Here is an 18,896-nt window from a genome sequence, read left to right on the forward strand (position 1 = left end):
TGTCGTGTGGTACATAGATTGATCGCTTGGTGTCGTGTGGTACATAGCTTAGTCGCTTGGTGTCGTGTGGTACATAGCTTGGTGTCGTGTGGTACATAGCTTAGTCGCTTGGTGCTCGCAGTTACTACTTTGTGGGTAGACTGTACAATGTGTCTACTCTCCTTCATTGAGCGCAGAGTTTGTGTCTACGTTGATTGACTGAGTTTCTCATGACTAACCCAACTTGGAGCGAAGCCTTCCAGAACAAGAGTTGTCTTCGACAGATCTTGTGAGAGTGGCAGGGGACGGCGGCATTGACCTCCCCTGGTAGAGCAATAAAGAAACTAACCATGTTGTCAGAAGACATTCAAATATATAATTGTTGTATAGGAGATGCTTTAATATGTTGCTACTTAACCAAGCTGTCATTCATCACACCAAAACACCAACTAGATGCACCCCAGCCCCGACCCCAGCCCCAGCCCCAATCCCCACCCCAATCCCCACCCCAATCCCCAGCCACTCCCCTGTATACACTTTGGACTTTGGTGCGAAATCAAATGGAGATCTGTTGACGCGTGCTCATGGGTGGGGGGGGGGGGATGGGGGCGTGGGGTGGGGGGGATTACTTTTCACTTACACCTATTCAAATCAATCGTGGGACGGAGTGGTCTAGCGGTAGAGAGCTGGACTGCTAAGCCGTAAGTTCAAGTCAGTAGACCGTCCCTCAGTCCACTTAACTCTGATGGATACCTAACTCAGTTAGGGGAAAGTAAGGGCGGCTGGCCATAGTGCTGACCACACTATCTCTTCATATGCCGAGGTCACAGAAACAAGTGAACTCTACTTCACTTGCCCTATAGACCGTCAGGTTTGAAAAGGGAAGTTTACGTTTTATTCAAACAGAATATTTTTTAAGCAGAATGTGGGAGTGATCTCCCCTAAACTTGTTCGTACATTCTTGTATAACACAAGTGAGGCTGGTATGTCCAGTGGAATAGGACTATTGAATTTTTTTTTATTTTTTTTTTTGGGTACGAGAGTTGTATATATTGAAAGTAAGTTACACTGGTTAAAATAGAGTAATAAGAAGAACAATGTTAATTTTATAACAGGTCATGATGTGATAATTTTGATTTGTTGGATTTTATATGCATCAAGTTTTGATGGAATTAAAAATGTTATTTAATATGAATTATTGTGTCATTACTTTGTGATCTAATCTATTATTCACTCTACATTTGGTCTAAAGTATATTTGTAAACAGTTTTATATTCTGACATTCTTTTCTTGTACTCCCTATCGTAATCTTCATTCATAGTTTGAGTGAACCAGTTTTCCCAATCTCCTACACCACCTGTTCTATCAAATCTTTTTCTCTTGAAACATAGCTTGTAATTCAGGCTGTTTTTTCTTTGTGTTGCTTCATATTGTCAAAGCTACAGTCTAAAGCTATTTCTTCACATAACTCATCTGAACAGCCAGTATCCAAGTATCTATTCAAGCTCTCCACCAATGGGATACAAAATCATCTCTTCATAGATGGGGGTAAAAACTGAACCATCCGGATGAGACTCTATTCCTCTCTGCCATTTCATTCTGTAGTCAAACAGATCCCCATACATCTATAAACTGAACCATCCGGATGAGACTCTATTCCTCTCTGCCATTTCATTCTGTAGTCAAACAGATCCCCATACATCTATGCAGCCTCTATATTAAGGTAAAAAAAAAAAATTTAAAAAAAAACTGTTCAAATGATCCAGCATAATTAAATAGGGGAATATTCTTATGCGTGTGATTTTAAAATGACACAAAAACGTCTTTAGGATTTCTATCCAAGTAAATGATCTTTTTTTTTCACATGCTTGTTTTGGAACATATCTATACGGCACATGTGTAACCAATAATCTTGGAGAAGGTAATTGACTGAAATGCTCAATGGGCGTCATGTCCAAGGGAAGTTTCTCCATCTGTAATTGTTGATGTCTTTTTATCAACATGTTGATGATCTCCTGCTGCCAGTGTTAGCCTGATTTAGGATAAGAGCAAATCAAAACATCATCCGTTCTGCTGCCAGTGTTAGCCTGATTTAGGATAAGAACAAATCAAAACATCATCTGTTCTTATTTCCAAATCTCGTGTTCTGCGGAGTTCTGACGTCATTTTCAGCTCCTATTGGAAACTTGCCAGGGGTCTCCAGCATTGCCAAATAGGATGACATTACCAAATCTATCTGCTATCTGAGCCAATTTAGGCATCATCATATTTGTTTGCTCTTGTTTTTCTTTGCTATGCTCTTCCTTTTGATTCTCCAATGTTTTTCACAACTGCAATGTGGAGTAGATCTAATAATTAATTTAGAGAAAATGTTGTTGTTGTTGGTTGTTTTCAAAGAAAATATTGAAAAGTTCGCAATGTATGACAAAAATGGAATTAGAGTTACAGAGGTTCCATGAACAGTATATCTCATAATTTATATTACATTGACTTTTAAAATTAATTTCTTTATTTAATTAGGATACGTACCTTAATTAACAACTTAATTTTTTACTGAGAAACAAATGCTATACTTCATCATTTTCTGTTTATGTTTGAAAAATAATTATTTTTAAAAAGTTACCTCCCTTGAAAATTGAACGAATGACGCATGTCTTGGTTTACTTTGTCCGCAAACCGAAAGATAAAATAATAATTAGAAAACAGTACGTTCAGTGTATAAAATAAAAGGCAGTATTTAAAATATTCGTTTTTACCTACCATATTGCTCTTTATCAATTCATGCATTTTTTCCCAGTACTTTAAATTTTTAAAATTTATAATAGAGTTTCATGACTGAAACCATGCCGCACCTAATGAACGTGATGACACGTCTATAACAGTGCGGAATAGTTGATAAAAATTCTAATTAGTAAACAGTACGTTCAGTGAATAAAATAAATAAAATTATAATATAAATTATAATTTTCTAACAATAAAACAGGCGTTTGAGACCCCTGAAAAAAGTATTTTATTTTCTCCTTTTTAGTCCGTTGCTACACATGAAAAACGTGGTTTTTTTAAAAAGTTTTTTATATAGTTTATTTTCTACTTTATCCAATGACTTGATTAAGTATGACTTGACTAAGTGTTTATAAATACACGGACTAAAAATCTTGAGCGACCAGGATTCGAACCTGGGTTGTCGCGGCCACAACGCGAAGTACTAACCACTATACGATCACGGCCAGCGCGCTCACATCGATTGGGGCCGAAGTAACTGTGTCAATAGGCCTTCAGTCTTGTTGGTATCTTTAGAAATCATGTCCTCAATTGTATGGTCCTTAGGGCGTAATTAAATTAAGCTAATTACGGTCTCTAATTGCTAGTTTTTATGATTGCATCTGAAATTGTTAGGCGAAAGTAGCCTGCATGCCAAATTTCAGATCTATAGAGTAATCAGAAGTGGGCTAATTTTCGATGTCAATTTTAACAACAAACATCCAAACAACCAAACAAACGCGAAGCTGAGTTAAGAAAAACGTGTTAATATACTTTTACCAATATCCGCCCCCTTCCCCCGTATGCCCTTCCCCCTCTCCAGGGTAAAAAAAAAGACAGAAAGAATAACTTGTAGAATTTGTAGATCCTATTTCTATAATCTAGACCCGTTTCCTACTTGGCTGCAAAACTTCACTCCCGCAGAAAGTGTTTCTTTCAGACATTTTTCTCGGGATGGAGCACTTGAATTTTTGCAGGGGCAATAAAATTCTCCGAGCGGGGAAAAAATACATATTTTCTATATAGGCCTACATTATATTTCGTTTGGTGCGGAGGCGGGTGAGGATAGACGTTCAACCGAAGAGATGCATGAAAGAAACTTTGCACGTAAATCACTTTTAAGATTTGAATAGACAAATGATTTAGGCGACAATGTCAATGTTTTTATTATCGGGTATCGATGACCTCAGCATTGCGTATTTTCTCGGCATTGGCTTTTAATTTTGTTTACTCTAGAATCAATGACGTCATATTATTGTGTGTACTTTTATAATATTTCCTACTTTAGAATATTTCCTACTATATGTTCCATGTGACGCCATATATATATATATATATATATATATATATATATATATATATATATATATATATATATATATATATATATATATATATATATATGTATGTATGTTTATTAGAGGGTTGCTGCAAATGTATTTCGGGGGTGAGGGCGTTTTTTTTTCTAGTTGCGCCACTAGTTTGTGCACTAACTATACCCCAGATTGCTGGACATTTTTCTAAGCCAATCTTTACACACGATGAATCAAACCGGTCTACCAGACAGCTGATCCATCATGGTCGCTTCGCACACGACAGACCACGTGCCAGCGAAAAAAAAATGAACTCAATATGAAAAGTGATTTAACTGGCCACGGAAGGACTGACCAAGTCGGTTTTTTAACCGGCTACGAACAGAGGCGTAGCGAGGGAGCATAGGCGTAGTAAGGCAACTTTCGTCGACCCACTTGATTTTTATAAAGATCGAACCCTAAAATCCAGCCTCCCCCTACTTCGTAACTAATAATTTGATCTTTTCTCTTTCCGTGCCATACAGTAAAATCGACTTCACATTTAGCTATAGATCCTGATTGAATTTTTTTTACAATGCATTTGAATTCCACATTGTCTTAGAATGTTAAAACGCGTTTACCGCTGCTGTTTCAAATCAGAACGTCATGGGCGTCAGCTACTATCATTAAACTGGTTATTACAGCTTCTTCAACCAGTACAATTAGTTCTGCATATGTTGTTGACTATGTATGAGAAGACGGTGCACATCTGATAAATCCAAGACTTCGAGCTGTTATTGTTAACATCCGTTGAATTCCAGTGTTTTCTTTAGCTTGTTTCGTTATACCATCAACCAGTCAACGAAATACCCATGTCGTATTCCAATGCTTACAATAAATGTTTCTGATAAGTTGCTCTTGTAAGTAAAGTTTCCTTTCAAACATGACGGTCTGTGGGGCAAGTGAAGTAGAGTTCACTTGTTTCTGTAGCTCGGCATTATGAGGTCTTGGATGTCACTTATATGTACTTATTCTAGCAAACTTATAATCCAACTTTGTACCATATCACAACATACACTGTTCCAATGATAAAACTTGCTGGTCTAAACAAAATAGCCCTAAATACAAACCACACTCTAACTCAGATTAGGCATAATTTTTTTCTGACATTAATTAATAATCTTTTGTAAAAAAAAACGCATCTTAATGGGAAGTTAATTGGCGTCGAGTAAAGTTTTAAGGAACGAAAATCATAAGCTGTAATTATTAAACATTTTCCAGACTGTCGCACACACGCTTACACACATATATTTATTTATATATATACGCACACATACATATATATATATACATACATACATATATATATATAGTTGGCCCCGAGCGCCGGGAGGGGTTGCTACGCCTCTGGTGTTAGTGTTCCTTAACTCTATATTTTGTGAATAATTTCAACTTTAACAAGGCTAAAAGTTATGACAAATAAATGGCTAGTCTTACACCTACCAGGATAAGTGGAAGCGGTGGATGTGAGATGCTTATTATCATTGTGCACATATATTAATGGTCAGTGTTCGTGTGCAGATGTATTTGCACTTAGCATTCAGCTTGGAAATAAACCCTTATTTAAGCCCTTAAAAAAGAAAGTCTACGAAAAGAACTTTGCTAGGCCTAAGCCCTCTATGTTGACCGTGATTATTGATTACATATTTTTATAATTGTGAAAAGCAACTCTTAAGATTTTAAGTTTAAGGGTGAGAATTCAAGACTAGCAATCTATTTTGCCTACGTAGGTGGATTTAATAATCTCAAGTGTATTTTGGTGTAGCCCTACAATCTCGCGAGAATTGTAGAACCAGCTATGTATAAATACATATTTATGACATTTAACATATAGGTACGCCGACTGAGGCATTCTAAATAAATGAGCTTTTAAATGCAAAACTGGTTCTAGTTCTAGAGACTAATAATTATTTCGACAAAAAATATTTTCTTTATGTGACCCTTGCACTGTTCTAGTTCTAGCCACCATTGCATTGGAAATAAATTAGTCACATACACAAAAACTAATCACCCGTTAAGAGCTTTGATTATTCTGTATTTCGATATAGTCAGCTCTACTATAGGTGTCGTAATTTGTTTATTTTTAATTTTTTTTTTTAAATGACGCATTTTCGACAAGATTTTGAACCCCTGCACTCTTCTGATCAAACGTGTTTCAAACGTACTTGTTGTATAGTCATACACGTTACTTAAGAAGCGTTGTTCCCCTACATTTTGATATACTTATAGATCTAATATATAATTAACTTTTCGAGTATGCTCTTTCATCTGATATTTTTGGTGATTATTTAAAAATGAACAAAATGTGTTTTTCATTTTTAAAAATAGTAGAGTTCCCTTTTCAAACCTGACGGTCTATATGGCAAGTGAAGTAGAGTTCACTTGTTTCTGTGACCTCGGCATATGGAGAGATAGTGTGGTCAGCATTATGTCCAGCCGCCTTGACTTTCCCTAACGTGGGTTAGGTGGACTCAGGGACTTGTGACTTACGGGTTAGCAGTCCAGATCACTACCGCTAGACCACCCCGTCACCTGTGTTTTTACTTCCCTTTTTATTTTATCAAAAAGTGAGTACAGCCAATTTCAATGCAGTTAATTAAAAATTTAAAAGTACTGAAAAACAATTCATAAAAAACGTTTTAATAACAAGCTTTTATGTAATAATGCACTAAAAAGTAAGCAATGTAGAACATGAATTGACTAAATACACTACTATTTAAATACCTTTAAAGAAAAGCGTTGGTCTCTTGCTAAATATTAGTAAAGGTATCCAAGAGATACTAGACTAAAGGTATCCTAGAGATACTAGTGCATTATTAGATAAAAGCTGGTTATTAAAACTAAAACGTTTTTTATATTAAAAAATGTCAGTACTTTAAATTTGTACTTTCTCGTATATAGGAAGTAGGACTAGAGTCTTGTAATCGTACCAAAAAAAAATCGAGATTTTTCTAAATCTCGACGTTTTACACCTCCCTGAGTCGGAAAAAGTTTTGCAATCTAGTCCTTATGTCTGTGTGTGTATATGTGTGTTTGTGTCGGTGTGTGTAAACACGGTAACTTGAGTACCGTCACAGCTAGATTGATGAAATTTCATATATAAGTTATTAAGTATTACATCAAAATCGTAGATCCGTATAAACTTTTGAGCTACTTCCGATAACCGGAACGTTTTCTACTTTGAATTTTTCAAAAGCCTTTAACTTGAGTACTATTTCAGATGGAAAAATGAAATGTCACATGTAAGTAAAAGAAAAAGATCTAATTCTCTGCCTTCTATCAAATTTTGACTAATTTTCGTTGACCGGAAGTACTAATTTACGCTATTTCCGATTTCTCAAAAAACGCATGTGAATTTATAAAGAACTAATAATATTCCGCACTATTTTGCAAATTTTATATGACGTTCACTTGGTGTGCAATTCTTTTTTCTACGAGATTTTATTCTATTTTAAAAAGTTAAGTATTTAAAATGGATTAAAAGTCTATATCATAGTATATCCCGAGTTGCCATTCCCTGTTGTTTCAAATAAGAATAATCGAGAAAGTTTAGGGGAGATCACTCCCGGTTTATTTAAATAGCTGGGGTTTTTTCAACAAGAAAGCTAAGTCGAATATTTGTCAATGTTTTTCTACTAGTACTAGCTTTAATTTTAATAACTTTTTTGTTGATCTAATTTATCTTTCATAATACGTCTCTTTTATTTTTATGCATTAATTTTAATACAAAACTGAATATTAGAATACTTCAACTGACCGTGAAATTTCCTTCAGAACCCCACTCACGAGGAGCAGTCTCTCCCTCAAAGAGAAGCCAGATAGAAACTCTTTTGACTCCTTTAAAGTTTTCTGCGATTAATAGTCTATTTCGTTCGGAGGGCAAACAGACACATACGGACAAGATTGCAAAACGGTTTTTCAGACTAAGGGAGGTGTATAACGTCAACATTTGCAAAAATGTCAATTTTTTTTTTTGCACTAACCATAACTGGCCTCAACAATCTCTGAAACAGCAAGGTTAAAGTTAGAAAATAATTTTAATGTTTTATGGGGGAATGCAGTTTACCAAAAAAAAAAAAAAAAAAAAAATCCCCCAAACTTTCACTTTCATAATAAAATTAAAATATTAAGTCATGCTAAAAGAATGATATAACAAACAAAAAAAAAGGAAGACATTTTCGCCAGTGAGCCAGAAGTATTTTGCGCTCCTTTATTCCGTGTGCCCCTATGGACAGACGTGACAATTATCTCTACTACAAACTCATGACAAATAAAAGAAAACACTGACACTAAAAAAAAAAAAGTGAACGACTGATGAATACATCTACTGCTACCTGATAGTTTTAGTTACATTACAAGTCGTTTTCTCTCAAGCAAATTCAGCCTAACAATACAACTATGTTACCCTATCTATGAGGGAAACAAGAAAGCAAGCAACATTACAACTGCCCAATATTTACAATGACAAATAGATCTGCAAAACCAAGATTGTGCAATGGTATTTAATTCCAAGCACTGTTTATGTCAATGTGACTTAATTTATAAAATTCATTACTAATACTAGACAATTTTGAATTTCATTGCAGTTAAACAAAATCAACTGGCCTTAATGGTGGTGTAACATTTCATGTACATGTCAAGTTGAGCATGTTGCAATTCTTGATTATATATGGAAAACTTAAGTCTGTTCACTTTCCGTTTCCTTCACACCCTATGGAGGTTGGCAGACCGGTAGTAGAGGCTGGAGGTGGAGGGGAGGCAATGGCTCCATAAGCTAAACTAGATCCTCTGGTATTTAGATGGGGTTAGTAGTGGCAGATGACCATCACTATACCCATCCAATGAATTTAAATATAAAAAGCAGTTAGTTATACAGGCAAATAAATTATTCTTAGCCTGTACAACTATAACCACATTGGCATAATCCTATCGCCCGGTCAACCTTAAAGTCATTAGCTTGAGAATGATCTAGTCAGTTCAAATGAATGGATGCAAGACCTTGAAGCTCATAACGTTTTATATTTTCAAAAACTAAACCTGGACCGGACCAAAAATCTTAAGCATGTAAAATATATAAACACAATGTTAATGAATGATTTGCATGATAATTGACTATTAGATGAAGGGTGAAAGCAACGGAATGTCAATCAACCACACACAAAAATAATGCCCACTTCTTTATGAGCTCCTAAGCTTGCATCCCCACTTGAAAGATAATGTCCTAGAATTGCCCTGCATAAATCCCCATAGAAATCAATAGGACCTGATAGAAAACTGCTCTAGATCTTACTCCCCAGAACAAAAAATACCTAGACATGATTTGAATGAATGATACTTCTTTCCTCTTGACCGTAGCGCTCATCTTCTTGCAGTGACCTGAGTAAGCTCATCAAGACCTTGTGGATCTAGGGCTTAGGTCTAAAGATTTCATGTAGTTGCTCCTTCATGCCATTTTTGCAACCTGTACTTGATGAACCAGCATTATGGAGTTAAGAAGTCCACTCAAGGGTGGTCCAGCCTGCATAGATTTTTTTTTTGTGTTGCAGAAGGATGAGGAACACCTGGTCAACCCTTTATCCATCCAACATTTTTTTTCTGACGGGGCCTTCTTCCACGGGTGGCTAGTCTAGTTCTGCGCTGCTGCCTTTGGGTATTAAGGGAGATCCAAAATCCCCCTGAGTTCTAGTCATTTACACTCACATCATACAGTTACATTTAATCACTCAGCAATTGTAGTACCAAAACATTTAAGCAAACAACTTCACAAGTCCAGACTAGAAACTAGACCTCACACTAGCTTTCCCGCCTGCCTGCCTTTCTCGCATAAATGCCATTGAACCTGCCTGAAAATAAAAGTTCACATTAGTAATTACAAAAATTGATTTAATATAAACATCAGTATTATTTCTGCTAATTTTAAAACAAACTTAACAGGTATTAAAATTCCAGTCCAACTTTTTTCTTAAGCCTATAAATTAAGCTGTTGATGTATCCAATTTAATGTAAACACAAACACAAATATTAAAACGTGGGTTTGAATATTAAGAATGCCATTGATGCCATTTCTTAAAGTCTAAGTTATCTAATTATCTGCTTGAAAAAAACTTGGAATTCTGGCTGCTTACACATTTATTGGAATTTATATTAGGTACTCAACTGATTTTTCAAATCAGTCACACAATAATGGCTTTAGTTTGTTTTACATAGTACTAATGATTATAAGAATGGATACCAAATGTATGTCTATAGGACAATTAGAAAAAAGTTGTGCGCTTTAGAAACTGGTAGTTTTTTTTAAAACCTTTTTCTGCCTCGTAAGGGCCCGACTCTAGCACCAATAACCTCAAAATCTATAAACGCTGTACCCATTCATTAACTTAATTCTTTAACTTAAATGGATGGACTGAAGACCCAACTTTTTTAACAAATATCACAAGTTTGACATAAATGTTTTGTCTTAAGAATCGTACCTCACCATTTGCATCAACATTTTGAATGGACCAAAAAAAAAAACGTTATAATCAACATTCACAAAATTACTATAATTCTTCTATTGCCTCCACATTATTCAACTTTATATTGATTTGAAGAGGAAAACATCATTTATTAATATAAACTGAAATGAGTGGTTATAAATCATGCAGTTAAATGTCTAGGTTTAAGAAAATAAGGTGGAGCTGGAACTTGTATGCCTGAACATGGCTTTTAGTCAGTGTTATAAAACATTAAAAATTACTAGAACAATACATATATGTAAAAAAAAGCTATTTACTTAAAAATATGGTTAACCTACTTAAAAAATATTCTGTGTACAATAATTAAGTGTTAGATTGGTAAAGAACGTTAAGATGCACCATTTCTGAATTGAAATCAGGCAGTTCGGTGCACGGTCAAAATGGCCCGGGGCAAAACGGCCCGATATTATGACCCCCAATAAAACGACAGTCAAAATAGGCTTGTCAAACGGGCCCTGACTTAATGGGCTCCCGTCATAATGACTCACGACATATAGAATTAGGACATATTAGCTCCCAACCTATTGGCTCCAGACAAATGAATTGTATGACCACTATTGGCATTTTGTCATACCTCCACTAAAACTATAAACAAACAGCAATTAAAAAAAAAAAAAAAATCGAGCCCTTAACAGATCAAGTCCATACAATTATAAAATTTTGATGTTTAATTTATAACAGTAAAGATCTGTTGCTTAAAAGTGAGCGCAGAAGTTTAAATGTATGATATACATGATGTTTACAGAATAACGGCATTTTGTTTTGATAACCTACAAGCATACAGCAGGTAGGAATGTACAGCATGGAGCTGTCTTCTCACATGCTGAGTCGGAACAGTCTACAACAAACTCATTTAATAAAGTCATATAGGTAGAAGACCCTTAAATTTAAAACATGCTATTTCTTATACTCCATATAAAATTAAATAAGCTTGCTGAACAAGAGATGCATACACTGTATTATTTAAGAGTGTTGGCTAAGATAACTCTTAAGAGTATTGATAAAGGGGTGAAACTGGCTGGTTTTTATTCAATGAGGACGTTTCACCTTTTTATCGGGAGCCAAATGGACTGGAGCTTATTTGTCGGGAGTCAAAATTACTTTAGCCATTTTGTCGTGAGCTCAATGACTGGAACCCCTTAGTCGGGAGCTGAGTGGAGCCTATTTGTTGGGAGCCTATATGATGGGCCCCATATGTCGCTGGCCCATTTGGCCGGGTTTATTTGGCGGGGCTCTTATGTCGGGGCTGTTTTGATGCAGCACGACAGAGTTTAAAAGCGAGGACCTATTTTTGACTGTTACTTGTAGCAAATTACAACCACCAAATTGACTAGAGCCTATTTGTCGGGAGTCAAAATGACGTTAGCCTGTTTTTTCAAGAGCTCAGTGACTGGAACCCTTTAGTCAGGAGCCTATATGACTGGAGCCTATACATTGGGAGCCTAAAAAATGCGATCCAATTTGTCAGGAACCTATATGACGGGGCCCATATGTCACTGGCCCTTTCGGCGGGGCAGTTTCGACGCAGCACGGTAGAGTTTAAAAGTGAGGACCTATTTTTGACTATAACTTGTAGCAAATTACAACCTCCAAATGAAGAAAACATATAGACTATAATTTATCTAGCTGTTAGTTTGGATATTTAATACCGTTTTTATTGCAATTTCCTGTACTTTTCTCTCGCCACACTAACATCAAAAACTAGGTCACAGTGACCTTCTACAATTCAAATTTCACATTTAAAACTAGTTTAAAATTAAAAATATAAACTATTTTAATATAATCTCTTAATTATTTAACAGTTTTATTTTTAAATAATACGTAAGAAAAACTAGATTTCTATTGGAAGTTGTCAGGGATCTCAACCACGCCGGGCTTACATTTCCTTTGTAAAAATGTTGTGATCGCACGTCTGTACTCATTGTTCCATTATCCAGCTTGGCCATTCACATCATGTTTGATATTGTGGAAATATTTCCGCATTTACATAGAAAAATAGACGATCTTTCTATCCATGCTAGTCAAATTTTTGTATTGTAAGTAAATTTTTGTGAAAATTCAATTTTTCCGAGAAAATTTAAGAAATAAGCCCTTTTTACCATGATGATTTATAAATATTTTATACAAGAGTAAAGGTCATTCAATCCTGCATACGTTAAGCTAAGTTTAGTAGGCATAGGTCGCATTGCGCCAAAGCACAAAGCGTCAGAATGGGGGATGGGGTAAAGACAGGTCTGTTTTTGTCGCTAGATGTAAAAACAAACAACATATTATTGTATAGCTTTAGTTAAGCTTTCTAACCATACCATTTTATTACTATTCGCCTCATTTTTATGGGAGAACTTTGGTGTGGAAGGTAGTGAAAAAGTAACGAGAATAAGCAGAAACCTCGTTTTCTGATTTTAAATCATCAAACCTTAACTGTCAGGCTTCTAAATGTTCTTTGGTTGCACAGGAAAGTAAGGGCTAAAATTAAAGCCATTGGGGATTAATTTAAAAAATGAACGAGAGTAGGGCCTACTGATTTACAGGGTTAGTACAAATTTTAAAAAATGTAATTCAAGAATTTGCAGAAAAATTTCAGACTTTAACCCATTCAATCCCGGACACTCCAAAATATATTCTAAAATCCCAAAGGGAAATAACTCTGCAATTTACACTGGTTGGTTCAGGACAAAATTAATAGCAACTACCTTGCATCATAAATACAAGAAGTTATGTATTAAGTATTGTTTGCTCCACATGAAAGATTATCATTGGATAATTTTGTTTTGCAGTAATTTATGTGCCAGGCAATCAAATGATGTAATGACAAAAATGAGGAGCAAATATTTGAAGTAAAAAGTCACAAGAACATTTTTATTTTAGTTATAGATTGTTGTGAAGTACAGCAAAGCAATGTCCTTTACATAAATGAACTTCGCAAAAAAGGCATCCATTAGAGGTTTGTATGGGCCTTTTTGTGGGGGGGGGGGGGGGGGGGCACCACTACATGATGCCCCAGGGACTTGGCTTATTTTTTAATGTACTGCTTGAACACAAGTCTTCCAGTGTAGGCTTCCATCTCTTCATCAATAGAAATATCCTTCTCTGGCTTCAAACGTTGGACGCCGCTGGAGCATTTAGTAGTTTATTTGTAGACCAATAGAGTTTATAATGGGGCAACTTATGAATGTCAAACATAAAGTTTATATACATAAACAGTTTGATGTCTGCAATGTCCACAGGCTTCCATGTTGTATCTGGCTTTATAAAAGCCCGTTCCAATGCATAGCGGTTTTGTTTCAGAAACACAGTGTCCATAAAACTCTTCAGGAATAAATACTGAAAAGTAAACAAATGCTGTGAAAGAATCATCAGCATTTATTGTAGTGCATGGTCCTACATGTTGAAGCATAGCAGTAGATGTACCATGTACACATGTGTGATGGGCGGAAAACAGATCAACGGTAAAGAGGCACCACGAGAACCGGCAAGACTAGTTTTGTACGCCAAAACTAGGTCACGAGATGTGGCGAGACTAGCGATTGGATAGGCCTAAACCCGGTTCAAATCTCGCGACACACGAAAGAAAAAACCATGGGAAGCAAGATTTCCCGGTTTTTAAAGATATTTCCCGGTTATTCATCGAAATTCCCGGTTTTCACGACCGGGAAATTAAATCTTGAAATTCCCGGTTTTTTCCCGGTTTCCCGGCTGCGTGGGAACCCTGGAAGCTGTACCTCAGTCAAACTCGTTGACCGGCCTGGATCACCATCTTCATTGAATTGTTCATTCGTTCTTGGCCTAGTGCTTATCTTCATCACTAAAACACACATTGCCACTTTATTCATCATTTATTATTTAAATCTACATCAGACTCTATCATACTGATCAATATCCTTACCCAAATGATAGGGTCCAGAGCCATGATTTATCTAACTTTTTAGAAAATTTTAAAACTACGGTATCACCGGCATGGATCAATGCAATCGCTACTAAATTTGTTAGTTATCTCCCCTGGCCTCGCCCAGTCTCGCAGACGTGAGATTTATAGGCTACAGTTCCATTGCTATTTATCATCTCAGAGCCATATATTTTGCGGCCGGATTTGGCAGTTGCGGGATTGACACGGTAGCGGACGGATACTGCCGTTACTGGATTGAATGGGTTAAACAAGTGTTTTAGCGACTAATTTATTAAACAGTGTATTTGTACACTAATTTTAATTATAGTATAATGACAATTATTTTTAGCTAACATTTATTAATTAACTTTTCTAATGATGCCTCCCTCCAAAGCTTAATATTAAAACAATTGATTAACATAAAACTATCTTGTTTCCGACATTTAGCTAATGTAATTTATTATATATTTGCAACATTTCCAATTTAATTATTATAAAAATAGTAGTCATGTCACATAAATGGCGTAGATGATTCAACCTAGCGTGTTCGGAAATACTAGGCTACTTGCAAAAAGCATATTTGAGCAGAAATAAACATTCTGCAGGCCTTAACGACATCAATATACTCAAAGCTGAGAAACTGGGGTGCAATTAAAAATTGTCACCATTTTGTCACAGTAAGACTGTAAAATAGGTCATAGCATAGACTGTGATGTCACCTCTAACTTCCCCCCAAACAAGCAGTATCAAACACATACTCAATGTCAAGGTGAGTTCACACTTGCTTAGACTTCAGTGACCGTAGTAACAAGGAGGGGCGGATAAGTCTAGTCCTAATCGTAATCATTTGCTAAGATTTTAAAACTAAATTTGAGGTTCTGAAATTAAATGGAAAGCAGCGGGAACTGGTAGAATTGATAGCTAAATTTAACAGAAAATGGATTAAAAATAAATTATACCTCGAATACAACTCACACGCCACCCCCATAATTTTTTGTTTTGACTTCCTGCACGAACTTAATGAAAAGAAGCGGGTGAAATCAAGGTAAACATTTCCATGCATTATTCTTTCATTAAACATTTTTAAATACCAAACCCAGACAACAGCAATAAAAAAAAAAAGTCTTACACTCCCCTGCCCATCTCTTAAAGATGTAAATGAGTGCAAACCTGCTAGGTCATGAGTGTCGCACAGGTAAAAAATTAAAATACCCTAAAGAATTTTGTTAGTCGAAAAATATGGACCTTGTGGAAACTGTTTCTAAAATAAAATTCCAGACTTTTTTAAAAATCCAGCCCAAAACCTAGCAATTTTCCTGACTTTTTGAAGTATTGAATTAATTTTTCTAAATTCCAGACTGCGTAGAAAACCCATTTTTAATTTTTAAGTGTTTAAGCATGTACTAAACAAAAGAAAAGATTTGCTTTAAAATGCAACAGTATGTAAAGTGAAATAATGTTGTAGATACCTGAGAAAAATAAGGACGAGCACTGCTCATCATCGTCTGTTAAATCCACCATGCCCTCCATAACCATTACCTCCATTGTAATTGTTGCCACCATAACCTAAAACATTTTGACAGAAAGAAAAAATCATCCAGGATGGTCAGACAACAAGCAAGCAGAAGATTAAAGATTTTTAAAACAACTTACGTGGGTTACCAGGGTTGACCCCAGGGCCATAATTCCCATAATCATTGTAGCCTCCTTGCCACCCTCCTTGACCATAGCCTCCACCATAACCTGGTCCATATCCCCCACCATAACCACCTGCAAAATTAAATTTAATATTCTTTTCATTAAGCTGCCTATAATGTCTCTAAAGCTGTTGATTTAAAAAGCTTCAACAAGGGTAAGTATTAAAATATATTCATGTCAAGCATATGTATACATTACACCAAAGAAAACATGACCATTGTTTTGTTTTTTTTTTAACTTTCTCATAGTGTTGGGTTTAACTATTATATTACCAAAGCAGGTAACAGTTTACTTTTAATTTATTGTAGCATTGTTTATTTTGTCTTTCCTAATTTAATGGTTAACTATTCTATATAAATGCAGTAATTACATTAAATTTTAGAATATTATGATCGTTAAATTTTTTTATCGCTAGCTTTATTGAACTGATGACTTAAAATAAAATGTAGCCCCCCTTCAATAATAGTTTAGTCTAAAATTGTTTCTAGATCTAGATTCTTAATCTACTTAGAAAATTAGATCCCTATTGCTTTCATGTTGATATTTAGTAGTAGAACTATAGCTTACATTTATATCTAAAAAGCATTGAGTAGCCTTACTTTTAATATTCTACTTACAGAGCAAGATATTAGCATAAAAGAAAGTGGAAACAGAAAGAAAGGCCTGCCAAAAATATGTATTGTTTGTGTAAGCAACAACAGGACTCCTAAATACTTTTGAAGGAAACCTTACATGCACTTTGCTTATCTATATATACTAGCCATCGGTACTCGTTTCACGTGAATAATAGGCCTATATATTTTTAATGTTATACATATTTGGAAATAATCTATATATATAATTCTATTCTGGGAGCCGTTAGAAAACAAGCTGCAAGCGCCCCTTACAGTCCCCTCTCTTCCTCTCTATCGCTACGACCCCCATCCCCTTACATATTCTGGTGAGCTGTGGTTCACGCTGTCTACATTTTACAATCATAGAGACGGGTTTAGTGACGGCTATTAGGGGCAGATAATTTAGTTTGAATCGATTTTAAACTTACAGGTAACTAAGAGGAGGCTGCTTTCACGTGGGGGGGGGGGGGGGGTTAGTGTTTTTAAGCAAATATTTTCAGTGGCAGCATTGGTACTGTCGAATTCACAAATTATAAATTACTGAAAAGTAGAAAAAAAAAAAAACTAAATAGCGGCGTATGATACGCAGCGGGTTGGCTCGTAAATTATAAAATAGTTATTGATCAAAAATGCAACACTACACATTGAGATATTAGTGACAAAACAAATAACTAAATAGCTAAAAATCCGGCACATTTAAAATCACAGACTACCAATACGTATTCGAAAAATTAAAACCAAATTATATACATTATTAGTCAACAGAACACCGTATTAAATGCAAACACTGATTAAGAGACTTAAATGATTCCGTTAAAAATCTAAGTAATTTGTATTAGTTTGACCGATAAAATTGTATATATTTCATAGCGTACATCTTGATGAGTAGATCTATAGAACTATGAATCAAATTTAAATGAAATAGTTCCTTTCTTTATATTCTAAATCAATTACACTATCATCTCAGCTATTTAGGCACCTTATGAGACATGAAAGTTTTTTTGCATATATCTAGCCTAGATCTAGAATATTTCACAGGGGGGGGGGGGGGGGGGATAGGGTAGGGGTTGGGGGAGGGGGGGGGGGGGGGTATCGTCCATAATATTGTTTTAAAGCAAATATTTTCAGTGGCAGCATTGGTACTGTCGAATTCACAAATTATGAATTACTGAAAAGTAGAAAATAAAACAACTAAATAGCGGCGTATGATACGCTATTATTTATAATGGTATCTAAGTTGGTATGAAGTTATACAAGTCAGTATATTTGAAATTATATTTGAAAATCCTTAGTATAGTTTATAAATTTAGTAAAGTATAGTTATTTAATTTTTTATATATGTGACTTAACAAAACTCTCTTTTGCAAACTTTAATAGTTAAATTGGTCAACCTTCAACCTTAACTCAGTAAACAATTTATGGAGTTGGGACAAATGTGAAAAACTAGAGGAATATACAACTATATCATCAATGTATGAGTTGCCTTTTTTTGTTAAACAAAATAAACCGGGAGTGATCTCCCCTGATCTCTTGAATAATCTAATATAACACAAGGAACGGCAACTCGGGATATAGACATGATTTTTAATCCATTTTTAATTACATACACTTTTTAAAATAGAATGAAATCTCAGAATAAACTAGGAGTGATCTCCCCTAAACTTTCTCGAATATTCTTATATAAAACAACAGGGGATGGGAACTCGGAATATAGTTATGATTTAACTCTTTAAGCCCGTAATTATTTTCACGTTTATACCGGAATTATTTTTTTCCCCTCATTTTTTTCAGCACCACTGCGGCTAAATGACCCATATCTTTTTACCTGTTAATTTAAACACCACACATTATTGATTGAAATGAATCGTAATAGAATACCCTACACACTGATATAAACTTTACGGAATTATTTATTTATTGAAGAAAGGTAATTACTTAGATTTAAAGAAGAAAAAATAAAGAGTTGATTTTTTCGTGCAAAAATTACGCGTCTGTCGGGAAAATTAATAATAAGAATAACTTTTCATGAGTTCTTATTCATAGAAAACGAAAGTACGTCCATTTATCTACAAAAATCATGGATCGGATTAGT

General features: G+C 35.1%; 1 protein-coding gene across 2 annotated transcripts in view; it reads right to left on the reverse strand.

The window, feature by feature from the left end:
• Positions 1-8,266: 8,266 nt before the first annotated feature.
• The window catches only part of LOC131938573 (heterogeneous nuclear ribonucleoprotein A3), a 29,906-nt gene continuing 19,276 nt past the window's right edge, over positions 8,267-18,896 (reverse strand). For both annotated transcript variants that reach the window (XM_059296663.1, XM_059296661.1), the window contains exons 7-9: positions 16,146-16,262; positions 15,962-16,058; positions 8,267-9,934 (exon numbers count right to left, since the gene is read on the reverse strand). In XM_059296663.1, coding sequence (XP_059152646.1) covers positions 15,991-16,058; positions 16,146-16,262 — 185 coding nt within the window. In that variant the 3' untranslated portion in view covers positions 8,267-9,934; positions 15,962-15,990. The remainder of the gene's footprint in view (positions 9,935-15,961; positions 16,059-16,145; positions 16,263-18,896) is intronic.

This window comes from Physella acuta, unplaced genomic scaffold (genome assembly GCF_028476545.2).
Source record: "Physella acuta isolate Inbredline_101_S28 unplaced genomic scaffold, ASM2847654v3 ptg000249l, whole genome shotgun sequence".
Taxonomy (NCBI): domain Eukaryota; kingdom Metazoa; phylum Mollusca; class Gastropoda; family Physidae; genus Physella; species Physella acuta.